General features: G+C 41.1%; 1 protein-coding gene across 1 annotated transcript in view; it reads left to right on the forward strand.

The window, feature by feature from the left end:
• The window catches only part of LOC139727958 (protocadherin Fat 1-like), a 172,326-nt gene that overhangs the window by 117,044 nt on the left and 28,204 nt on the right, over positions 1 to 27,078 (forward strand). The window contains exons 9-16 of the mRNA XM_071638930.1: positions 1,232 to 2,727; positions 3,113 to 3,290; positions 4,073 to 4,294; positions 20,114 to 20,743; positions 21,154 to 21,368; positions 21,770 to 21,869; positions 25,883 to 26,097; positions 26,605 to 26,749. Of these exons, the coding sequence (XP_071495031.1) occupies positions 1,232 to 2,727; positions 3,113 to 3,290; positions 4,073 to 4,294; positions 20,114 to 20,743; positions 21,154 to 21,368; positions 21,770 to 21,869; positions 25,883 to 26,097; positions 26,605 to 26,749 (3,201 nt within the window). The remainder of the gene's footprint in view (positions 1 to 1,231; positions 2,728 to 3,112; positions 3,291 to 4,072; positions 4,295 to 20,113; positions 20,744 to 21,153; positions 21,369 to 21,769; positions 21,870 to 25,882; positions 26,098 to 26,604; positions 26,750 to 27,078) is intronic.

The following is a 27,078-nucleotide window of genomic DNA, read 5'->3' on the forward strand; positions in this document are numbered from 1 at the left end:
ATTTTTTGACATCATTAGAAAGAGCATCTTCTGCAGAAGACCATGATACCAAAATCATTAAATTTGGTTTAGTACTTTTTATTCTACGCCATTTTTTGTAAATGCAGTCATTTTCAATTTTTTGCGACTTATGAGATAATAATTTGGGTGCAACACGCGTTCCATACGGTGAATTGTGTAAGCTCGTTGATCCATGTCAACAAAAGATAACGCTTTCATATTTGGAGCGCACACACACACAGACACACACACACTGTTTTTTCCTGGCCCGTGCCCAATGTGAAAGCTGTATCTTTTGTTGACATGGATCACTGAGCTTACACAATATTCACCGTATGGATCGCGTGTCGCACTCAAATTATTATCTCATAAGTCGCAAAAATCCGGCGAAATTTGACAATGACTGCATTTTCAGAAATTGGCGTAGAATAAAAAGTACTAAACCAAATTTAATGATTTTGGTATCATAGTCTTCTGCGGAAGATGCTCTTTCTAATGATGCCAAAAGATATATAACTTTCAGACCGGAAGGTACTGAAAATCCACCGTTCCGCTTTTTTTGGGACACCCGGTATAACCTTCCTTTTAACTCCATGTAGTGTTGCATGTATAGAGCCTCATTTTCTCCTGAACAGCTGCACCACCATAGGGAATATTGCCCTCAGTCACAATAAGTATTGCAAGATGTATTTAACAATGTATGACCCATATGGATATCGAGGAGGTTACTCTTTTCTATGTGTATCGTATACACTGCACATCAGTCATTCTGTAGTATTCAGAAGTCAATTAATAGTCACTCATATCTTTATCCATATCTTATTGTGTTCTTGCTGGCATATACATCATATATAGCCATTGTCTCAGTTGTGTGCCATATTTAGATGAATATACATATCGTATGTGTGTATGTTGGAGTTAAACTATTAGTAGATGTTTTGGTAAAGTTTCAGCATTTTATGAATCTTTGTGGGTATGCCTTCAGTAATCACTGCCATCATGTAAGTAGATAGAATATATATTTTAAAATTCTCTATTTTTGCTAGCTCGTCTTGACTGTCACATTCTCCGTGAAAAGAATACAAATCCAACTTTAAGATGTTAGGAATATGAAATATGAATAAATATGATTATGAAGATAAGTAAATATGACACATTTATGTGTTTTTTGTAAAGTTTAGCTGACTGGATGATAGGGCAGTGTTGACATTTTGATTGATTTGTCTCTCAGGAAACACTGGTCAGGCCTTTGACATTGATCCAATCCTTGGGACTGTGACTGTGGGTCATGAGCTGAACATAGAGGAGGAGGCCCAGTACTCCCTTGTGGTGCGGGCCACCGACCACGGGGAGCAGCCGCTCAGCAACGTCTGCTTCGTCAACGTGTCCGTCACGCTGTCCAACAATGCCCCTCCGCGATTCCGTGAGCCGGAGTACATCGCTGAGGTGCTGGAGAACCGGCCGGGCAACCAGTTCGTGATGCAGATCTCGACCCTGAGCCGCTCGTCAGTCTACTACGAGATCACCAAGGGCAATGAGGCGGGACGCTTCAGCATCAATCCCAACTCTGGCATCGTCACGGCAATGGTGTCCCTCGACTACGAAGATGTCACCATGTACAATTTGACGGTGCAAGCGACCAACATGGTGGGTCTGCGCACAAACGCTTGCATGGTAATTCACGTTCAGGACGTCAATGACAATGCACCTCAGTTCACTTCTTCCGAGTACATCGGCAGCATCTCTGAGTCGGCCTCTCTGCAGAGTGTTGTCCTAGACAGTAATAATCATCCACTTGTCATCAGCGCTCTCGACGAGGACTCGGGCCATAATGCACATTTGGTGTATGAGATCATCGAGAGAGATGCTCAGATGTACTTCAGCATTGACGAGAGTACTGGTGCCATCCGCACCAAGATGTCCCTTGATCACGAGAACATCCCAGAGTTCGAGTTCACCGTCCAGGTTCACGACACCGGTAGTCCGCAGATGATGGCGGAGAAGCCTGCCAGGGTCAGGATCACCATCATCGACATCAACGACTCCCAGCCGCGCTTCATTCAGGAGATCTTTGAGGCAACCCTCCTTCTGCCGACGTACACGGGAGTCTTTGTCCTGAAAGTCACTGCAGTCGATGAAGATGAAGTCAGCTTGTCTCAGCTTGAATACTCCATCCACGAAGGGGACCGCAGCGGGCGTTTCAGTATCAATGCCCAGTCTGGTGACATTTTCGTCGCCAATGGCACCGACTTGAGCACGGAGTATGACATCACCGTCCGTGTCAGCGATGGCCTCAACTTCAACGACGCCCATGTCCATGTCCACATCGCCTCCCGACCCACATCCAGCCTCCGTTTTCCAGCAAACGAGTGCTACGCCATCATCCGCGAGAATTCGAGCACGGTCCATGATGTTGCTGTCCTCTCTGTCATTGGTAACACCCTCAACGAGCCCCTCCACTACTCTATCCTCAACCCGTCCCCCATGTTCTCGATCCGGCCCACCTCGGGCATCGTGCGTAACACCGGCATCCCCTTCGACCGTGAGCTCCAGGACAGCTACCACATAGTCGTCGAGGCCAGGGACTCTCGCACCCCGCCCCGGGTGGCCCACATCATCGTCAACGTGGAGATCCTGGATGTGAACGACAACACCCCAATCTTCGTGCACCACCAGTACGACGCCATCGTGCAGGTGGATGCTGGTGTTGGGGAACAAGTGAGACAGGTGAGTGGCACATTTTCTCAGACATTCCCCTCTCTCTGTCATGGTCAGTCCACAAACTATTGGTCAAACATATTCCTGTTGGATATTGTTTTATTGTCCTTCATGGTCAGCCTAGGCATCACTTCTGTTGAGACTTCGCTTGTTTGTTGATTTAGGAAAACGGAGACCAATAATGCTCAATGTAATAGCGTATATTTGTTCACATTATCTCAGAAGATAAAAACAGCCACACCCAAATTTTTGTGTGTAATAAAGAAGGACATAATGTAAATAAGTATCATATGATGTTTAAATGCACCCGCGTATAATGAATTAAATGGTATTGTGTTCCCCACGTGATTTCAATCAGAAGAGACCCACAATATGTTTGTTCATATTCATTCAGGTAACCGCGATTGACCGAGACATTGGCAAGAACGGGGAGGTGCAGTACACTCTGGTGGACGGGGGCGAAGGCCACTTTGCCATTGACTCCAGCACAGGGGTTATCGTCGTGAGAGAAAGGCTTGGCGCCAGTTCGCAGAACAAGAACTTCACACTCAAGATCAAGGCTAGTGACAAAGGTGAGTGAGGATTTTTCCCTCAAAATGAATGACGTACTGTTATGGCATGTCAAAGGATGATGTATTGAATACTGCAGTGATGATGACACAATCTTTTGTTATAGCTTGGGTTGGAACCAGATGGGCACGTAAATATTCAGGCCAGATGAGGTTGTGTAGGACGAGTTTTAATGAATGACTAGGACATCTCACTTTGATGCTTGATTATATAGTGTGAGAAGTATTGTGAAGTGGCAATCATAGAAGAAATCAAAATCTAATCAACGTCGAATCACATGAAAATGTGATAAAACTAGAGTGGCTACTGGTATATTGAGACTGAAACTAAAAAAAAAATGTAAAGCACAACTTTTGTTAAATTTCACATTCTACCATGTGAGGGATATTTAAGGTAGTACAGCGATGGGATATTGCCTACCAAAACTTTCAACAGCCTTGTGGATGATTTTATGTCTTCTTATGCATACATCAATCATTGAGGAGATGATTTCTGTGCAGGTTGGCAGGTAGTCCCAACCTGCAAAGTCTCAGCGATTCTGCAGGAGTCTCTGAAAATTTGATTACTTCTTCCAGTCCTGACAGCAGAATTTGAAGCTTGGATCTATTGTTGCCCATTGAAATACATGTAACACACATGTACGTGTTGTATCTTCCCAGTAGCTCTATGAAGTCTCTTTGATAGCTCTTGGGAATCTCATTAGTAGATCTGTGGAATCTCACTGATTTTGATGTTGCGAATGTCGGCAGCTCTGATAATCTTTTGTCTTTCACCCTGGATGCAGGCAAGCCCAATCACAGCGTGGTGGTGGACGTGCCCATCACTGTACGCAACAAGGCCATGCCCGTGTTCGAAGAGCAATACTATCGGGCCAGCATCCCGGAGGACCTCGAGCTTCACTCGGCGGTCAGGCAGATCCAAGCCATCTCGCCCCACGGCAGGGACCTCATCTACAGCATCGGGGAGGGAGACCCATTCAACCAGTTTGACATCAATCCTTCCACAGGTAATGTCACCGTCAGGGCTTCCTTAAGCTTTCTTTCCTTTCTCTTTCTAATTGTATTCATGGGGATAACACTGATGTTTATTGGGGGGAAAAATGTGATTGGTCCAGAATATGATTACAAAGAGTGAGCAAGTCCAGTCTTGTTAAGTCATCCAAACTTTTCTGTATGGTTTAAGCATGGATGAGTTTATTTCTGACACCTGTTGTGCAGGGTAAGGGGTTAAAGACCTGGTAGCATGGAGATGCCATGGCGTGGGAAGGCTGGCCTGACTCTTTTATCTTTGAAAACTCTGCAACAATTGTATACAGCTGTATCACTGATCTCTGTGTAAGTACACACACAGCCGAAGAATCCATCTAGAGTCAACTGTTACTGATGAGTGTATGCTTCAATGCACATGTTTGCTGACTAGTGCCATTCAAAGTTTTTTTTAAATGTACAGTCAGACCATTATGTTATGTTACTCCCGCACGCACTGCGCACGGGGCTGCTTCGTGCGGCTGCGTGCAGGTTCGTGCGATCTCGCACGGGAGCGTATGGCTCCGTGCGCCCCTGTACGCGGCCGTGCGTGGTCGTGCACCTCCGTGCGGATCTGCACGCCCCCGTGCAGATCCGCACGCCTGCGTGCGGATCCATACTCCCTCGCACGCTGTCGCACGGACCCGTGCGGGTCTGGCGCACGGGCCCGTGCGGGTCGGGCGCACGGACCCGTGCGGCTTTGGGGTGCGATTTCGCACGGCCCCGTGCCGCCAGTGCTTGGTTCCCGCATGATCCCATCTCACCTCCCTGGTTCCCGCAGTGCTTACACGGTACGTGTGTATCAGGTGTATACCGCGTGCGAGTCCATGCGCCATTCCCCGGCCGACAGTTTCAGCGCAAGCGTGAAATGAGACGATTCCCGACAATACAAGGCTTGTTACTTGCGCCAAGGAGCTTCAAACCCTTGCTTAAAATTGCGCATTGCCAGTCAGTCGGCAAGCCGAAAACCCCCGTCTAGAATATCCAAGTTCTCGCACGGGTGACCTCGAGTTGACCCCGCAGATCATGATAACTGAATTACGTTTTCACATGATTTTTTTTTTTTTTTTTTTTTTTGGACAGGTTAAGGTTAAAACCTGAAAGCAATATTGTTTAAATTTCCCAAGAGCGACATGAAAGGTCATCGACTTCGTGCCTGGCTAATTCATTACCGATGTCCCGGAAATAATGGGTTCACATACTCGTCTAAAATTCCCCTAAGAGTCTTCTTTTTCATTGTAGGGCACTAACGAACGCATACCATGTAAAAGGAAAATTATTATCCAGCTATAAGATGATACCAAAGGTGTAACGTGATGATTAGATGGGTCAGCAGCGCGCGCCAGCTGAAATCATAAGGATATCATTCCTTTACTCGGCACGAAATCGCGAAAATATTGTACTGTCCCACATATAGAAATTGACGTGTTCCATGGATGCCCTTTGTGTGTTATGAGCGACCCCAGCGTAACTGACATGGTCAATTATAAGCGTCTACTAGCTGTGATATACTGTGCTTGTGTCTGTCGGTGGGCATTATGTACAAGTAGCCTATTGCCTCTTGCTTGGCCTCTCTCTCTCTCTCTCTCTCTTCTCTCTCTCTCTCTCAACAAGTCATGAATTCACTTTACCCATCGTGCCTAATCGAACTACGACATGATTGAGGTAACTGCGCCTTTTTATTCTCATAGTCAAAATCAAACTAATTCTTTACATAATTTTAAAAAAAATCTTCATATAATTTCTCAAAATACTCAAAAGATGGCCTCAATCAAAACTTTCTACAAAGATTGCATACGGCAATCTTTACGGCCTAAACAAGTTTTTTAGAGCTATTAGTTCACCCTGTGACGATGACTTCGATTGCGTTTTGAACTTGTACCGAACTACTTTCAACACAACTATTACCTTTATAGTTCGATTGATGAACTAGTCTTTTGAATTCATAACCGACATTCGTAATCGTAAGCATACAGTAACAAAATACTGTCAATAACAGTTGGAAAATGCAAATGCTATAATAATAGCGCGAAATACACGATTAACGATCATCTGCATACATTCTAATTCCCAAGTGATGTCGCTTTGAAAATGACACCTGGTTTGACTACTGCTTCAAGCAAAGAAAAGGAAAAGGAATGGGATATACTTCTAATGATAATATCACGCCGTACAACAAGTGGTACAAGGCATTCCACTGTATTTGGTAATGTCGGTTACGTTTTTGTGCGCTTTACGTACGGAAAATAAAAGGCAGATTGATGCTATTAAATGCTAACACAACGCATTCAAATTATTTTTTTTTTTAATAGACCGTGTACAATGTAATGTTTTAGTATTCGGTTTGAAACTTTAAATTTGCGAGTCCTTTATAAAGTTATATGGGTTATTACATTATCAAGCAAAAATTACAGTACATGTACTTTAAGGATTCGGATTTGCTCAGAAGATTAACAATGCTATCTTTGGCAATAGTTTGCAACGGAGACATAGATTCCCCCATTAAAGGAGACCTCGGGGTGATTCCCAGATTTTTACATTTGTACAACTATGAATTAGTTATACTGAGGACAGAGTTTCAGAATTTGTAATAATTGGGATGAAGAATAAGAATATTTTCAAAAAATAGAACAAATTGCAATGAACAAGGATGATGACATGGGAGAGTCACCATAAGAATGCATGAGTTGGGGCTCAAGGAAGCAGAACAAAAGAATAAGGCATGCATAGATTATAGACAGGTGAACTCGCAAGCAAGCGGTATTGTTATGGAATTACACTGCTATCATTTCTGAAATATGTAAACCTTATAGCTGGTAAAATTGGGTCTTTGAGAGCGTCTGGGGGCTACGCCCCACCACTTAAAGCGTCTGGCAACGGTCATGCATTTATTCTGTAAGTGTAAGAACAAGTTCCAGTGGGTTTCATGGGGTTACTTTCCTAATTTTCAGCTAGGCTAGCCTAGCTGGTAAGAGTTTGGTCTTTGGGGCGTCTGGCGGCTATTGTCTGGAAACAATCATTCAATTATCCTTTGAGTGTATCACAAGAACAAGTTCCAGTGGGTTTCAGGAGATTATTTTTCCAGCTATATATAGGCTAGTCTAGCTGGTAAAATTGGGTCTTTGAGGGCGTCTGGCGGCTACCCCCGCCCCTCCCCCCCCCCCCCCCACCACCATTTAAAACGTCTGGCAACGGTCATGCATATATCCTGTAAGTGTAAAGAACAAATTCCAGTGGGTTTCACAAGGTTACTTGTTCAGCTAGGCAAGCCTAGCTGGAAAATGTTTGGTCTTTAAGGGCGTCTGGCGGCTACCCCCCACCACTTAAAACGTCTGGCAATGGTCATTCACTTATCCTGTAAGTGTAACGAACAAGTTCCAGTGGGTTACATTAGGTTACTTTTTCAGCTAGGCTAGCCTAGCTGGAAAAAATTGGGTCTTTGAGGGCGTCTGGCGGCTACCCCCCACCACTTAAAACGTCTGGCAATGGTCATTCATTTATCCTGTAAGTGTAACGAACAAGTTCCAGTGGGTTTCATGAGGTTACTTTTTCAGCTAGGCTAGCCTAGCTGGAAAAATTTGGGTCTTTAAGGGCGTCTGGCGGCTACCCCCCACCACTTAAAACGTCTGGCAATGGTCATTCATTTATCCTGTAAGTGTAACGAACAAGTTCTAGTGGTTTTCATGAGGTTACTTTTTCAGCTAGGCTAGCCTAGCTGGAGTTGGGCCTTTAAGAGCGTCTGGCGGCTACCCCCCACCACTTAAAACGTCTGGCAATGGTCATTCATTTATCCTGTAAGTGTAACGAACAAGTTCCAGTTGTTTTCATGGGGTTACTTTTCCAGCTAGGCTAGCCTAATTTTGGGGGGTCCTTTTTGTGGCCCTCCTGGCCACACCCACCACCGATGACCAGCCAGACGTGCATTTCCATACTCAGGGGCATATGTACTAAATTGCTATACACATAAAAATTGGTAACCTTTTCAGCTAGGCTGACCCCCGCTGGCTCCCGGACTATTTGGCCCAGTTTGCGTTTACACCAAGAAAAGGCCGGGCTCGGCCGCTGCTCGGCCGCGGCCGAGACCACCTCCAGAGTGAGGCCAAATGCGAGGCCAATTTTGGCCTCGCATTTGGCCTTTTGCGCGTTTACACTGAAATGAAGGTGGACTCGGCCGCGGCCGAGCCTCGCACTTGGATAAACGGGGTCTAATAGTTCATGGGCCAGGCCAGATATTGGTACCACCTGAGGTGGCAAAACCTTTTTGGTGTCATTTTGTTTGTCGGGCATAGATATGCTTGTCAAGCTATGATAGCATTTCCAAATGAGTAGCTTGGTCATAATAAATAAATTTTTAACCAATTTGGTCTCGTTGTTATATCCCTATACTTCTGAATCGAAATTAACCGCTATACAAAGAGGAGCGCTGTTTTCTGTATGTTCCGTAGAGCTGCAAAATGCAGCTCTCTGGTATGTTCACAGGTATTCTGTTGTAAACGCGGTGCGCTTAGTCTTTATTCTAGACGGCGAAGGGAATATCCAAAGCTTATGATACAGTGTATATCCTTTTATCTGCAAACAACAACAACAACAACCAAAAAAAAAAAAATCCTCTTGAATTTTACCGTATTTTGCAATTATTTATCATTTTCCGGCAAAAACGCTAGTGTGAAAACGCTAACACCACGCCGATGTCGCTTTATTTTCATCCAACCAAAAAGGATCATGCAAAAACAATGTACCGGTACACTACAATACATTATAATGAATAATTGTAAATAAACAGAGTGATTTTTGTTTAAAATTGATTTATTTGTTTAGAGGGTAGTATAAAAATAGTATAGATGATCCCTTTTATGAGGAACTTTAGATATGATAACGGTACATTGGTCCTGATAAAAGACTAAGCGTACCGCGTGACAGCTGTGGAAATCATAACCCTTTGGATATTCCCTTCGCTGCCTTGAATAAAGACTACGCGCATCGCGTTTACAACAGAACACCTGTGGACATATGGAAGACAGTGCTCTTCTTTGTATAGCGGTTAGTTTCGATTCAGAAGTATAGGGATATAGAAACGAGACCAAATTGGTTTTAAAAAATCATTTTTTTATGCCTAAGCTACTCATTTGGAAATGCTATCATAGCTTGATAAGCATATCTCTGCCCGACAAACAAACTGACACCAAAAAGGTTTTGCCACCTCAGGTGGTACCAACAACCCATTTTTCGGGTCTTGGCCCATGGACTATAAATTGAAGTGTGTTCATGCTGCATTTGAAGAGATAGCATATAGCGAAGGGAAAACAAACCTGAATGGCCATCTTCAGGAAGCTATTTTTTGTTGGCGATTATGAATTACTTAACTATGAAATTGAAAGAAAAACATACAGAAAAACGACTGCAAAATCTTTGCATAATGTGCCATTATTTATAATCAAGTTTCCATTACTTTTCTATTATGATACAATTCCTTCGATTAGTGCTCCTTTATTCTTTCCCAGTACATTTCATCACTTTCCTTTCCAGCTATCCACTTCATTCCCGCCGACAAACGTATACAGATATTTTGCCCGTATATACAATCTAAAAAGATATTGCCATAACATAGATAGGCAAACCTGACCGGATGTAACATTACATTTCGATTGCTAAAGTGTGATCGGATTACCATCCATCAAAAAGAATTTAAAAGACCATCATATTTCTCCCCCCACCCTCTTTGATCTCTCTCCCTCTCTTTCCAGTTATCCAATTCTTTGATTGAATAGTATCATTAGTGAAGATCACTTCTCGATGATGCTTTGCCTGTATATATATATATATATATATATATATATATATATATACATTCATCAAACAACATTTAGAAGACCAGCCTATTTTTCTCCCTCTCTCTTTCTCTCCCTTTCAATCTTTCTTCTCATCGCATAGATTCCAGTATTTCACCTGAAGACCGGAAGACCTCATAAATGTTCTATCAAATATACAAATTCCACAAAACAATAGTCTTTCCGGTTAGTGATGAGTTTTCATCATAATCATATTATAACAAATAACTTCTTTCTTATCACTATGTGAAATCTTATTTCATGTGATTCGTAATGAGCAATACTTCTTGGCAGTAGAGTTTAAGTCAATTATAACATTGTACATAAAATTGGCAGCATTTAACCCCCTACTGTTGAATCACAAATGTGCTCGTTGATCTCTTTTATTTATCCCATGGAAATCTTAAGTCATATCTGTAGGCAGACATAATGGATAATTCCAGAAAGCAAACTTCTTATACAAAAAAAGAGAAACTTCTGTGTGGATGGCAGGTACCGCAATAGCATGGATTTTTCAGATTTAGTTATCATAAGTTGTCAAAGAAAGCAAGAAAGATGCAATGATTTATTTGAATATTGAAAATCCCATCAGGCTCTTGTCAACATTATGAAAGGGATAATTGCTGAAACAAAACCGAGAAATAAACTCAAATGAAAGATTGGTCTGCGAAACTCAACTTCGATGCTGCTTGAAGTTTTTTTTTTCCTTTCTCTCATACTTATGAATGACAGTCTGATTATGTCATTTAAAGATCGTTCAAATAATCTACTTGGCCAACAAACCAAATAGAGGATATTCTGTATAACATTCATGCAACGCAAGAGCCGATGGTTATTGCCTTTATGGGGTCCTATATATTCATCATGGTGAAACACAGCCTAACATATGCGAATGTTTTTATCAAGAACACTTTGAATAGACCAGGTGGCCAGAGTATCAGGTTACATTGTACCTCATTGAATAGACAGGATGTTGATACAAAGACATTCCTGGACGCGCTCGTAGAAAAGTCGGGGATTATGAGCATAATAGAGAAGTTCAAAGGCCGATTACAGACGGTCTCTTTTTTTCTGCACCAGTCCATAGAATGCATTTGCCTTCGTAGAAAGCGCTCCAAATTTGCGAAGGGTGATTCAATTTTGCGAGAGATGGACCTGTGATAACCCATCGCTTCAATTGAACACTTTGTTTAGGAGTAAGGTATTTCGGGCAATAAAAGCATGAAGTGTTCTTGTCTTATCTCATGTGTATCGATGTAATCAAATGTTTTCATGTTGCTATTGAAGTGGTTTATTCACTTATCGTGCCAGTGTAACATATATACGTAACATATATATATATATATATATATACAGGGCTCGACACTAACGGTGGCCCGGTGGCCCGGGGCCACCAAAAACGCACGTCGGGCAACCAAAATTTCAGAAATGAAGCATTTGGTGGCCTGATCGGGCCACCAAAAAAGGTCGGATGTTTGCCTTTGGGCCACCAAAAATAAAAGTTAGTGTGGAGCCCTATATATATATATATATATATATATATATATATATATATGAAGGGTTTGTTTGCAAAAACCGATAAGTCCATTTTTGAAGATTTTGAAGTACTCTCTCTGTCAAAAAGTACAAAATAATACCTTTTAAATGATATATTGGTCACAACATATAAAGGTATATTTTTGAAGTTATGGTCAAAAGAAGCAAAGATTTTCTTATTATTCTCTTTATTTTTCTTGACCTTTAATCGCAAATATCTCCATTTGGCAAATATGGACTTATCGGTTTTTGCAAACAAACTCTTCATATCTTAAGCATATATCTGCATTTAGGTAGGACTACATTTTTTCATTCCATTAGACTTCGCGAACTCATGCACATTGCAGCATTTTCATATTCATAAACGATTGCAGCAAATGCTCATTTCCTTTATACATTATGCTTATTGAATGAGATTAGTTCTTCATTTCTTTCTTGTCTTTTATCGGGGGATGACTGGTACTGTATAAACAATAAAACAAATATTGATTTACACTCATGACATAAGAGAAGAACAATTCAGCAAAATTAGCCGTCTGTTATGAGAGATTGAAGAATGCCAGGAGAAATGTTGTTTATTTCAACAAAAATATTGTCTTTTCCTTATTTTCTCAAGTGATGTAATAATTTTAGGCCTTCAAGCCTGTGAGGCTTGTGCTTGTCATACTTCTATGATCATGTCGGCTTCTTCTACAGCTGCTGGAGTATACGCGATGGCAAGCCTTTTTACCCACGCCGATGAAAATCGGCAGGGGGTTATGTAAAGGGTTCCGTATGTTTGTTTGTTTGTTTGTTTGTTTGTTTGTTTGTGTGTGTGTGTGTGTGTGTTTGTTTGTTTGTGTACAAGATAACAAGAGAACGGGTAAACGGATTTGCACGAAATGTTCAGGGGATGTCTGGATAATGACAGGAAAGAATCGATTAGATTTTGGTGATAATCGGTTGACCCTTGCAAATTCTGTGCGACCTTTAAGTTTTGACCCCATGGTATAGTGACCACTCCGAAAATTTCCCGTTTCTCACTTTGCGATTTTCCGCTACCATACGAAAACATAAACTCCCCAAACGATCGGACTTCGCTGCTCAAATGTTCGTAAGAATTCCGAAATTTACGTTTACGCCTATTTGAAGGACTATGTCCTTCTGGATTTATGAAAGTTCGTTCTCCGTCGTCACAAACTGGCCCGTATTTTGATGATTTTTCATATTAAAATTGATTGTTTTTTTCGTTGGAGGAGCATTTGCTCGGTCGCAGTCACACTGCACGATATGCGCGCTCAATGTCAATGCGGGTGCAAGGCCGCTGAAAATGCATCGCGCTCTACCCTGTTGGTGCAAAATAGCATCGGGACGTTGCGGCGCTCGTTGGTGACCGAATACTGGTGCAGTAGACATTTGCATTTAACCCTTGCATTGAATAATTCCCGTAGACACTAATCATAGGGGTAATTGCCTAGGGGTACGTAAATTTTGTTTTTCTTTTGCGCTTTTGTGGATACCATCAAAGATCGCTCACTCATACGACCTTTGATATCAACACACTCTCGGCTTGCTATAAGCAAAATATCCCGCAAGAAAACGGCGTATTTCTCGATTTTTAGCGCTTTTTCGGCGACCCATCGCGTAGACAATACTCTTAAAACTGGACTTAATTCGCACGCGCTTGGAAAAGTTCCGAATCTGCACTTTTGACGGTGGAATTTGGGATTTTCGATGGATTTTTGGAGGAGACTAAAGGACTTTCCTGTGGTGAATGAGTGTTACCGTATGTGAAATGATGTGATTTGCGTGTGATGTGACTGTAGAACCAAAGATCGTACACTTCAGTGTACGATCTTTGGTAGAACGCACTGGCTGGTGATAAAGGACACTGGCAATTAAGTGACCGAATTCTGGTAGATGACCGAATGCACAGTATGTTTACCCCTACTTTGTACAAGGCGTGGGTCTGCCGCCTTTGACGGCCCCTCTCTAGTTTTTGTTGTTGTTGTTGCTAAATTGAATTAACTTTTGCGTCGAATTCGGGAATGGTCACCTGCGACCCTGTTTGAAAAGACGCTCTCTCACATGGAGACGAATTTGAATTGTCTATGGACATTCTAATTTGAATACGTTTTTTGAAGTGATAGGATATAGTGAGAGGAAACTGAGATTGAATTATGAACATATTCATGGCGCTATCTTTTTTTTCTTTTATTTTGTCGACGAGTTTGAATTACATAACTGTAAAATTAGAAAACAAACGTACACACACACACACAGAAAAAAAATGACCATGAAATCTTCGCATAATGTTAAACCATTTTAAACACTCGAATATGCCATTTTCTCTTCCTTTGTAATACATTTGCCTCGATTCGTGCTCCTTCATTTTCATTTTTATCTCATTGCATCACATTACTTTCCTTTCCAGCTATCCACTATGTCTTCTTCATTCTCATCATCTTCAATTAGTCGTCTAGATTGAATATCCTCATCGATGGTGGCGATCACTTATTCAAGATATTTTGCCCGTATTATTATGTATAATCTAATAACATATTACCATAACACAGATTATAGGCAAACCTAGCCGTGTATAATATTTCATTTCGTTTGCAAAAGTGTGTTCAGATTACCATTCATCGAACAAAATTTAGAAGACCAGCCTATTTTATTTTTCTCTCTCTATCTCTCAATCTTTCTTCTTATCGCATAGACTCAGATGTTTCATACGCAGACCGGAAGAGCTTATAAATGTTCCGTCAACTGACTTGAACATGTGTTTTATAAAATTATATAGTTGTAAGTGAATATATATATAAATAAATAAATAAATAAATGAATATATATATATATATATATATATATATATATATTCTCCCTTTCTCATGTCTCTCTCTCTCTCTCTCTCTCACACGCTCACGCACACACACACACACACACACACATAGACAAAACAATAATCTATCCCGTTTGCTGATGACTTTTATCATATATATCATATCACTGTGTAAGATTTAATCTCACTTGATGTGTAGTGAACAATATCTCATCCCGACATTACAGTATATATAGGGTTGTAAGTGAATCGTGATTGCACATAAACTTTGCAACATTAAACCCGACAGGAAACCTACAAAAATGCGTTCGTTGATCTCCTTTATTGATCCCATGGAAACCTAAGTCATATAATTACGGTCGAAATATTGAGGCAGTCATGATGGATAAATTCAAAGAGAAAACGTTTCTATACAAAAAAAAAAAAAAAAAAATAGAACAATAAATAAATAAATCGTGGATTTCACAGGTTTAGTCATCATTAGTTGTCAAAGATTGCGAGAAAGGTGCAATGATTTATTTGAATATTGAACATCCCATCAGGCTTTTGTCAACATTATAAAAATTGTTGAAACAAAACCGAGAAACCAACTCAAATGGAAGATTAGTTCGCGAAACTCAACTTGTTGTTGCTTGAAGTTGTTGTTTTTTCTGTCATACTTATGAATGACAGCCTGCTTATAAGATCGTTAAAAGAATCTACTTGGCCAACGAACCAAATGGAGGATCCCTGTATAGCATTCATACAACGCAAGAGCCGATATTGCTACTATGGGGTCCTATATATTCATCATGGTGAAACACAGCCTAACATAATTACGCGCGTGTATTACGCAAGAATACTTTGAATAGACCAGGTGGCCAGAGTATCAGGTTACATTGTACCTCCATGAATAATCAGAACGTTGATACAAAAACATCCCTGGACGCGCTCGTAGCCGCCATCTGAAAAGTCGGGGATTATGAGCATAATAGAGATGTTCAAAGGCCGATTACAGACAGCCAGTTTTTTCTGCACCGGTCCATCGAATACATTATAATGAGGTGCTTCGTATGTATTATGTAACCTTTTTTACGGACCCCAATGATTTAATGGTTGTTGGGAATCGAATGTGCAAGTTCTCATGTGGTTGTTACAAACATTTATCATAGCATTTATACTTCGACAATGACATACGCTGCAATAAAGCGAGAAACAAGACATATGGCAGAAGTTTTTTGTTCTTTTCTATATCTCTTTCTCTCATACGCTTAGCATTCACGGGAAATTGTATATAGAAATTACGATGTTTGATATTTTGATGCTTGCAGCATTTTCAAAGAAACCTTGGGATAACTAGACCGGTGGTGTAATGTAAAACATTTTCTTGAGTAAAGAAACGATTCAATCAATATGTATATATATTTGTATATATATATATATATATATATATATATATATATATATATATATGAATGTATATTTAAATTCATTAATATATGTATATATATATATATATATATATATATACATATATATGTATGTATAATGCCCGTGGTTTGTTTCAAGCACGACAGCTAACAGCGCACTTGCTCCTATGTGGTCGTAGCCTTCTTGTGGGTAAGGGGATGTAGGGAGCGTTCACTCAACAAAACAAAAAAAGGGGGATCAGTTCGTTCCTTGATTCTCATTTCAGGTAGACTAATGATTTTATCAAAACATTTGGCTGGAGTATGACCTCAGTACTGTATCGATACAAAAGACATTTCTAGAAGCCTGGTCGCCGATGATGGCTTTCAGAGGTGTAATCCGCCTTTTATGTGTGGCACAATGCGTTCTTTTAGTGAGGGTTACGTTATATTAATTAGTGGCGGAGTCAAGTCAAGAGCTAGAATAATGTTTTTCAGATGCCGAAAGCCCAAAACAGTTTTGATTATCGTAACAATCTCCCGAGGTTGTTCTTCATGGATTAGTTCCCCCGTCAGCGCAATGGAACAATGCATGGTTAATAATAATCCGATACACCGGATGCGAGGTACAAGTTGTATGACAAAGAAGTATAAATATGACATGATTGTGCTTCATCATCAGAAAGTGCCAAACTAGGCTGAAAACAAACCACACCATACATAACACTATTCAATGCATCGATCGGCAAATCGTTCAAACCGCCATGATGGATGTTTATTTACCCACATTCCCACAATGCACTAAGCCAGCTTACCAATATCCAGTCAACATCCAACAATTACGCAAATACACATGCACGCGATAGGCGCGAATGTTATGGTGAACCAGTCACAAATCGGATTTTCCCGAGGTATTTGTTCGTTTGTTTGTTTTTACGATACTCGCGGGTTAATCGATCATTATCAAAGGGGCATGTTGGTGCATAAGCCATCACAAGAAACGTTTTAAATCCACATATGACTTCGCTCTCTTCTAGCAATCTAGTAGTTGTCAGTATTTTGCCAAGATTACAAACCAATCGAGACGGAAACTGTTAATATACCGACCTATCCTGCAGCGACGATGTTTTTTTTTAATCTCCTGCTTACGACAATGTGTAAGCTCTACATATATTTCAAGACTTTGGGGGAATATCAGAAAGGACAAAGAATGTGTGTGTGTGTGTGTGTGTTTTAATCCATTCCTTACGGGAACCTTGTTTACCAGGTTCCCGTGGGAGCAACTGATATACGGGAACCTGGTTTACCAGGTTCCCAAAATGAAGACAAGGGTGCCTGCTTCAGTGGCCTAAATTCATTTTTCTTTGTGTTAAAATGCTCAGAAAAGTGGGTTCGATAAAAAGATCTGAGTTTATTCTATCAGGATTTGTTCTCCTGCTCTTTGAAAAAAAAGGGGGGGGTTTACAGTATTATGTACCTTTTCCTGATTTAGTTTTTTGCTTGTTCTGCTGTAAACTCGTACGAACATGTCCATAAAATGATCAAGGCTGAAATGAGTTAGAAATGCGGGTTCGCTGACCCCAGTCACCTCATTCAGGTACCTGGTTTTGTGTAGAACAAAAGATTCTGAGAGCTCATCAGCGCACGCTCTATTCATACCTCGCACCCGATCGATATTTCCATTGTTCACGAGCACATGTAGTTGACCGTAGAAAGGGGAACACAATGAACCGCTTGACTGCCTTCACACAGCTGGATTACCAACCTTAGTCCATGGGCCAGGCCAGATATTGGTACCATCTGAGGTGGCAATACCTTTTTGGTGTCATTTTGTTTGTCGGGCATAGATATGCTTATCAAGCTATGATAGCATTTCCAAATGAGTAGCTTAGTCATAGTAAATGAATTTTAAACCAATTTGGTTTCGTTGTTATATCCCTGTACTTCTGAATCGAGACCAACCGCTATACAAAGAAGAACACTGTCTTCTGTATGTTCACAGGTGTTCTGTTGTAAACGCGGTGCGCTTAGTCTTTATTCAAGGCAGCGATGGGAATATCCAAGGGTTATGATGTCCACAGCGCTTAGTCTAATATTCAAGACGGCGAAGGAAATATCCAAAGCTTATGATACAGTGTATATCCCTTTATCTAAAAACAACAACAACAAAAAAGCAATTTCTCGTGAATTTTAGCGTCTTTTTCAATTATTTATCATTTTCCGGTGAAAAAGCTACGTTGAAAACGCTAATACCACGCCAATGTCGCTTTATTTCCATCCAACAATGAAAGATTATGCAAAAACAATGTACCGGTACACTACAATACATTATAATTAATAATGTTGTAAATGAACAGAGTGGTTTTTGTTTAAAACTGATGTATTTGTTGAGAGGGTGGTATAAAAACAGTATAGATAATCCCTTTTATTAGGAACTTTAGATAATGATAACGGTACATTGTTCTAGATAAAGACTAAGCGCACCGCGTGACAGCTGTGGACATCATAACCCTTTGGATATTCCCTTCGCTGCCTTGAATAAAGACTAAGCGCACCGCGTTTACAACAGAACACCTGTGGACATACAGAAGGCAGTGCTCGTATTTGTATAGCGGTTAGTTTCGATTCAGAAGTATAGGGATATAAAAACGAGACCAAATTGGTTAAAAATTCATTTATTATGACTAAGCTACTCATTTGGAAATGCTATCATAGCTTGATAAGCATATCTATGTCCGACAAACAAAATGACACCAAAAAGGTTTTGCCACCTCGGGTGGTACCAACAACCCATTTTTCGGCTCTTGGCCCATGGACTACCTGTGTGCCTCTCTGTCGACGGGCGAAAAGAATCTCGTTTGGGGGCATTAAAGGCACTCAGAGAATTGCGGAAGGAACGGGAGGCAAAAATAGTAAAAATACTAATACACCATACTGATAATGCAACAATATGGAACATCTACAATGTACATTTATTACTACCTTTTGAGTCATCATCAACATCATCATCATCATCAACAAATGGTTCCCTTAATGTAATTATACAATAGCTTTTCTCTGTTGTTGTTGTTGTTGTTAATTGTCATTATTACCATAATTATTTCTACACTGTTCAAGTTATCGAGTGATAAAGACACACATACAACCACACAATTTTTCCAATTTCTTTTCAAGGAGAGATACATGTACACACGGTGATGGTACTCCATATTTTTAGAAAGATTGGCAGTGATCTCTGCAATGTAGAAAATCGTCCATTTTTGGACAGGCATGAGTGTTTACATGTAATACGCAGTTGCACACACTTGTAAGGGCTTTCATTGAACATTGTACAGTGTGTACATCGCATCGTCTTCTCGCGATCGCTTGCAGGCACACAGGCATGGGCACGGATCCACAGACATGGACACGCAGGCGCACACATAGTCATGAGCACACACTTACAAAGGGGACATTATTATTTACAATGCATGCACGCACGGCCTCCAATGGATTCGCACGCAGGATGCTAGTCCACTGCCTGGACTGCCTTCGTATACGGTGTGTACTATTACGGTGTGTATGGTATTAGCAATATTGCACACGGAAATACCGTCGTTGAGGGCGTGAAGTATAAGGAGAGACCAAGTGTAGATCTTTTTTCTTTTCTTTTTTTTTTCGGGGGCAGCAATTAGTGGACTCACGCGATGCGTGGACTGTCGCGATCGAGAAGACTTCGCGCTACCACCAATGAGGGCGTATGAGAGGGTGAAAAAAAAAGAGTCCCGTATCGGGACTAGCAGGATGCTGGATTCGCACGGACTCGCACGGTAGCGTGCCAACACCACGCACGGTACCGTGCCAACACCTCGCACGGTAGCGTGCCAGATGGTCCGCACTCGACGGTGGCACGCAGCCGCACGGAGGCGCACTGACTGGCACGCAGCCGCACGGAGGCGCACGAGGTCGCACGGGGTCGCACGGGGGCGTACAGAAGCGCACGCACCCGCACGAGGCCGTACGAAATGGCACGGAGCCGCACGCACCCGTGCGAAACCGCACGCAGCCGCACGAAGCAGCCCCGTGCGCAGTGCGTGCGGGAGTAACATAACTTAATGGTCTGACTGTACCAGAGTGGGTAGCAAGTGGATCGGGCCACCCATGAATCCCCACCCTACTGGGTCGTTAATATACAAGAGAAACTTGTTGGAACGAGAGTATAAATATTTCTCTCTTTGGTCTTTTCAGGTGTGATAAATCTGATTGGAGCTGTGGACTATGAGACTCAGAACCAATATAGTCTGCAGGTCTTGGCCAGTGACACTCTGACTGGGGCATCTGCCATGGTGACCGTCGACATCGACATCACCGATGTCAACGACGTGGCTCCGAGCTTCAACCAGAAGATCTACCAGGCGGTGCTCTCTGAAGCCGTAGCTGTGGGATCCACTGTCCTGCAGGTCAGCAGCACTGACCAGGACTCGCCCGAGAACAGCGGCGTGCGCTACCAGATCGTCCAGACCGACAACCGCACCAGCTTCTTCCACATCGCTGCAAACAGTGGCCTCATTCTCACCTCCCATGTGCTGGACTATGAGGAGCGCAGGACGCACGACTTCCTCGTTGTGGCGACGGACAGCGGCATGCCGCCGCTGCAGAGCGAGACGCACGTCAGCATCCGGGTCACGGACATGAACGACAACCCGCCGCATTTCGTCAGCCGCGACTACTACTGCGCCATCAGCGAGCTGGCAGAGCGGGGCGCCTTTGTCACCGCCGTGTCTGCGATTGACCCCGACATCAGCGATGTGGACAAGCTGACGTATTCCATCGTGACGGGCAACGAAGATATGACCTTTGTCATCAACAAAAAGACAGGTGGGACTATTTGATCACTTCATGTACATATTTTTTTAATCCCTTAAATTCTGGAGGAATTATGAAGAAGAAATTGTGATTTTGCCCTTATGAAATTGGCAACCATGAATTTTAGATTAGATAGGAGTAGATTTTATTTATTATTTTGTGAAATGGAAAAGTAGTAAAAGTTCTATGTGTACTTCCAGGAAGAAAGCTCTACATGAAATAGACAATAATTTCCCAGTACAGTGAGTTACCGCGTATGCTTCCTCTATGTCAAAGTGTGCTTAAAAGTTTATTTGCTTGTTGATGATATGTTTATATGTCTGTATATGTTTCATACCACCCAGTCATATGTTTATACATATGTTTCACACCACCCTGGTATATGTTTATATTTCTGTATATGTTTCACACCACTCTGTCAGGCGTCATCAACCTCTCCACCTCGCACAAGCCCAACTTGGTCAATGGGCGGGGCTTCCACCAGCTCAACGTCTCCGTCTCGGACCAGGTCTTTACCAGCTCGGCCACTGTCCATGTCAACATCACGCGGGTCAACCGCCACACCCCGGTCTTCAGCCTGGACGAGTACATCACCGATTTCATGGAGAACACCACGGCTGGCGAAGTGGTGTACCAGGTGAGCTCAAAGATTAGATGAAAACTTTCAATATGAGTAAACTTCATGTTGAATATCAGCAGCACAGAAAAATGGACCAATCACAGGATATTGATTGAAAACATTGACAAGAAATTGCCATTTTCATTGCTTGACTTCCAAGCCCAACATTTTGGCGTGATTCCCTCCTTTCACTTACACATCTCTGTAATAATAATTTGAATATGATTTTATGAAATAAATAAATCGAATAGAATTGAAATTGAGATGATGCGATATTATGACCCTTGGGGTCTTGAAAATGACATCTCGGTGACAAAACTTGCAAAACGTTCAGGGACTGCCCTTTGTTTGATCTTGCAAACATACACAAATAAAAACAACCTCAAAGAATTCTTGCTGTGCACTTGTCTTGTTTTCAGGTTATGGCCACTGATGAAGACACTGGGATCTTTGGTGAGGTGATGTACTCCATCATGAGTGCTGAGGCCAGGCGTATGTTTGACATCGACAGCCAGAAAGGTACAGTTCCCAGAGCATGCCCATTGAGTGTCGGATGTGATTTTTTAAGATTAAGACCATGATTATGCGTGAATCTAACCACTTGTTTTTACAGCATGTCTATAACTCCGTTCGTGTGAATCATACAAACATATATATGCATGCCGCTACTATTCCTCTTTACACTGTGTTAAGACAAATCACACCAGTGGAATATTTTTAGGAGAAGAAACTTTACAGGTTTTGCGAGGAGGTATTACATGGATAATTTCGGAGAGGAGAGAATTAGAATGAAGAGTACATTGTTGTTTCTTGGTATGTTGATTTTGTTTATCCTTGGCTTCTATGAAGTTACAGCCTTAGTTCAGTTCATGCGTCTTCTTTGGTTTTCTGTAGAGAAAAGCAGGGGTTAGAGGTTAAAAAGAAAGAGAAAATATGAGGTGATAGGTGCATATGATCACAAAGGGTCACATAGAAAATCATGTTACATCTTGGTAGTTTTGAACTACAGGTATTTTTTCAGACTTTCTTAGTCTTATTACAGGCTGAAATGAAATGAGTTAATGTAGATGACACATATATGTGTTTGCCTGGATTTTGCAAGTGTACCATGACCTGTCATGTACAACTTGTCGCCTTCATAACTGCTTTATAATAATGCTTTTAACATGCAGATATTTCACCAGCCTCCCTTCAATATCATCATATTTAAGGTTAAGAAGTGAAACGTGTTCGTGGGAAAGGAATATTGGGTGTTCCCATTAGGTGACAAATATTTCCAAGAATGTGACTTGTTTCGCATACTCAAAGACCTTACAGAAGTTGCTTTATCAATGGAGGTGATCCATACGTTGATACTACCGCTGTGTGCATTTGCATCTTGTCTTGCAATTGTATATACAATGTATGTCGGGTCTTCAGTTATTCCCCACCAACACCAACGCTTTCATGGAAGTTACAGTTGCATATGAATATCATTTTCTGAATTCCATGTGCTCTTTCATCTTTGTAAATAAAGAAGCATAGTTGACAAATATCTATCAAGATGCTTACAACTGCCACATAATGAGCATTGATGAAATATTTCATCTTCTTGACTCAATGGCAAAATAAAGAAAGAAGGTGTTTAATTTGCTCCAGTTGCTTTCTGTCAGTGTACTCATCCCAAACAACTTTTCCGAGGGATGCATTCCTGTACTCCCCATGGCAACTGCTTTCTCTTTAATTTCATCAAAAGCATGAATTTTGTTTATGCCTCTTTCAAGATTTGCTCAAACATGTCCTAATTTTTTAGGCAGTCGGCCAAACAAAATCATTAATCCTCTTGTTTGCATGATGCACACAACATGAAAACTGTGCTTATGTGTGTGTCAAAGTGTGCATAGTTTATTCATGATTGTTTCCTTTTGTATGCAGCTTGGTGTGAACACATCCACTCCAATAGTATGTTGTAAGATCCTGAAGCGTATCAAAGTCATGTTCACATCCCTGCATGGTCACCATTATTTGTGTTTTTCCCCCCTGTTCCCAAACCATCTCTGTTTGTAGGTGTTCTTATATCACTGATGCCAATAGATGGAGATTCACGTATGTTTGACAAAGGATGCTGAAAAATATTTTATTTGCTTTGGGTGGCACATCACTTACACCCTTGATGAAAGTTTGATTTCACGCTTGACAAAAGTTTTGATTTTTCACCCTTTAAGTTGATTGCTGTGAATTTTTCTGTCTTTTTTTTTTTTGCACAGTAGCATCTTTATGATTTTAAGTCTTACTCAAGAAGGATAGATTTTGTGACGTGATCAGGAATTTTTAAATGTCATCAAAGCAGTATTTATACATATCACTTGCCTTTCAGTTTAAATTGCTGCATGAATCAATGTGTTTGTATGAATGTTTATTCATGCATCAAATGCATTTGCATGTAAATATTTATGTTAATATATTCATATCTATATATACATATGTTTACACATATGTGTATATACAGTGTACATGTATAAGATAGGTGATAGTAATGAAATGATGATGTCACACAAACTTTTGCCAGAAGTTACCTTCCATGCATCATGCACTAAAGCAGAGATCGCGTGTCAGTGGACAGCAATAGATATAATGCATAGACAATCAGCTCATCAAGATATTCACTATCTGTTTAATAGGTACAAATAAGTTTTGTAGTTATCTCACCACCATAAAACATTCTGTATATATATGCTTTACAAATTGCCAGCTTACTTTCATTTGACAATTGCAAAGTTTGACAAAAAAAATGCGGAATCAACAAAAGGAGAGCTAAACCTGACAGACCAAGTAGAATTTTTTTTTTAATCTTGTTGTTATTGGTGAGTTTTTTTTCTTGTTGTTATTGGTGGGGTTTTTTTTTGGGGGGGGGGGGTGGGAGGAGGGGGCATGTAAATGTTACTGCAAGTAATAAGACTGCTTGATTGTAAGAAAGATAATGAGAAGCAAATTGTGCAGTTAGGCCAGTGGTCACCTTCTGCTTGCTGCGAGCTTTGTGACTCCATATATTCCGGGATGCAAGCACTCCAAGCTCTGCACAGAAAAATAATCAAGTGTGAGATGATAACGACCCATGATATGGTTGGCCGATGTTTCCTAGTTTGCAGTGATGTGCTTTTAATACATGTACTAAATGGAGCTGCCTGTGTACACACGTGTGTGTCTGTGCGCATCTGTGTGTGTGAAGCTGATTTGTCAAATCTATTGTACTGTGGTAAACATGTCACATATCCATGTACAGCTTGACAGTGATGCAAGCTGTTAGATGCTGGTACGACGGACACTGGATTGTTGTTGTTGTTGTTATTTGTTGTTTCTGTTGTTGCAGGTGGTCGTCTTGTTGTTGTTGCTTTTATTGAGTGTATCTGCACTTTTATGACCAGAACCGTGTTGCATACAACTTGAGATCAAACTGAAGTCGGAAAACTAAACATATTAAGTCTCTGAATACGCATAATGATTGGCTGATACTTGCTTACATTTGATTTTCTGACTTACCCCCTTTGATTGCATCTTTGTATGTCACAGGACCCAGTACCTTGATCACTAATGTATAATTTTGTATTAAAGGTTTGTTTCTCAAGCTCAAAGCAAGGAGTTATAATTCACCTTATGACCCCTCTTGATCTACTTGTATCACCCTCCTGCCCGCCCCCCGCACACACACACCTGGGCACAGTTTGCCACAACCACTACTCAACATATTTTTGTGTAGCTTTGATGTGATGGGCAGGAATAAGATGTATTAGCATGAAGGTTTGACATGTTAAAACAATACACAGTTAATTGCATTCTGCAGCTGCTGACCATTGTAATTTTTTATACTAACAATGGGAAGATTTTGCGATTGCATCTCAGAACTTACAGCAGAAAGAAAGTGCATAAATATTTTATAAATATCTTTGAGAGCAAATTTGTTTTCCTGCCTTTCACTCAGGTGTCTGGATGTGTTTAGTGGGGTGCTTATCACAGAGGCATCTGAATGCATAGCTATATTGAGATGTATCCAGTATGTTCATCCAATCATTGGTTAGCAGCCAATCCAGGCTGCCAGGTGATCTTCTCATGTTCTCACAGTATATTAGCATTCCAGAATTTATATGGTGGAGTTACTTCTTGACTACATTTCAAACATTTCACTTTGAGCAGGTATCTGCACTTTGTATTTAAGGGGGTCAAGAAATTTTTTTTGGGGGGGGGGGGAGGATGTTGCAATAAAATTAAGGGAAAACAAAATGAGACTTGTACCTGAGGAGAAAGAAAGTGTATTTTTCACATTGCTTCCCAGGGAATAATTTTCAAACTCAAATTTGAGTATCAATTTCAGCCGATGAATAATATTTCAAACGGTGTCCTGTACAGTTCCAAGGAAGAAAACTGATACACAAAAGAAAGTTTGTGGAGCAGTGGTATTCAAAAAAAAAAAAGTGCATGGCAAACTGTGTTTGGATACGTACCAGGAATATCATTCCCTGCTTCCATGAAATTGATTTCTTATCTGCTCCTCACAGGCGAGATCCGCAGCCGGACGCTCCTGGACCTGGAGTCGGTTAGCGAGCGGATGCTCCGCGTGCCCGTCATGGCGGTGGACGGGGGCGGCAAGACCGCCTACACCACAGTCCAGGTCATCCTCAATGACAGGAACGACAACCCACCCCGTTTTGAGATGAAGGAGTACCGTGCTTTCATCAGCGCTGATGCAGAGCTGAATACGGCAGTTGTGGTGGTAAGTGGTATAAATCATGTAACATACATTTCAGGTCGCAGTATTTTTATGCCCTGACGTTAATGTATAAGATATATTTCCATATCCTTAGCCTTCACTTCTTGGTTTGTTTGTCATCGATCTGTGTATTTTCATGTTTGTGTAATTTTTCTCTGGTTTCATTTTAGATTATAGCTCCTTTTGGCAGTTTTGTCTAATTTTTACAGTTCTCATGAAAAAGACGAAATTGGCAGAATGGCATATTATCTCCTGTATCCTAAGGTAATGCATTATGTTGTTACTGATTTTGTGGGCAGAATATGCAGTTGCCCACATAATAGAACAATTAAACTGCTGTAATTCACCAGACCTGGTACAGTACATGGCAAAGAACTTGTCCAAGTCCAGCACTGCATTGTAATACTGAGAAGAGAAGTCACTGTATGTGAATCCTGTTGATTGCCATCTTCAATGTGTACGGTGCGGTGATACGACTAGATTAAACCTACGCTGCCTTCCCATTTGCAGGTGGCTGCCACTGATGGTGACTCTGGCAGCAATTCCCTCCTGACATACTCCTTCTCCAACGGGACAGACGCCACCACCTCTGACCTGTTCCAGATCGACGCAAAGACTGGGACCATTTCCACAAAGGAATCTCTTCAAGGAGAAGGTAAATGCTGTGGCTGATATTATGGTACCAGTCTGGAAGACAGAGACATTACTAATAATTATCATGATTTTTCCTTTATATAGTGCATAATAATCTAAAAGGTTCTCTTTCCACTTTAAGTAACTTTCATTTTCTACATCAGAAAAAAGATGGAACTTGAACTTTGCAAAGATGCAAGATCTCACTGTACATCGAGTTGTCAAATCAGATCATCTCTTACAGAACATTGTAGCAAAATCCTCTCCATCTGTGTATCAAAAAATGATGAATGAGTAAATAACTTTTGTTTGATTACATGTGGAGCTCAGTTTTCTCGAATTCTATCTGAA

This window comes from Diadema antillarum, unplaced genomic scaffold (assembly GCF_040938485.1).
Source record: "Diadema antillarum isolate AM-2024a unplaced genomic scaffold, OU_Dant_1.0 seq00000160_RagTag, whole genome shotgun sequence".
In the NCBI taxonomy this organism is placed as follows: domain Eukaryota; kingdom Metazoa; phylum Echinodermata; class Echinoidea; order Diadematoida; family Diadematidae; genus Diadema; species Diadema antillarum.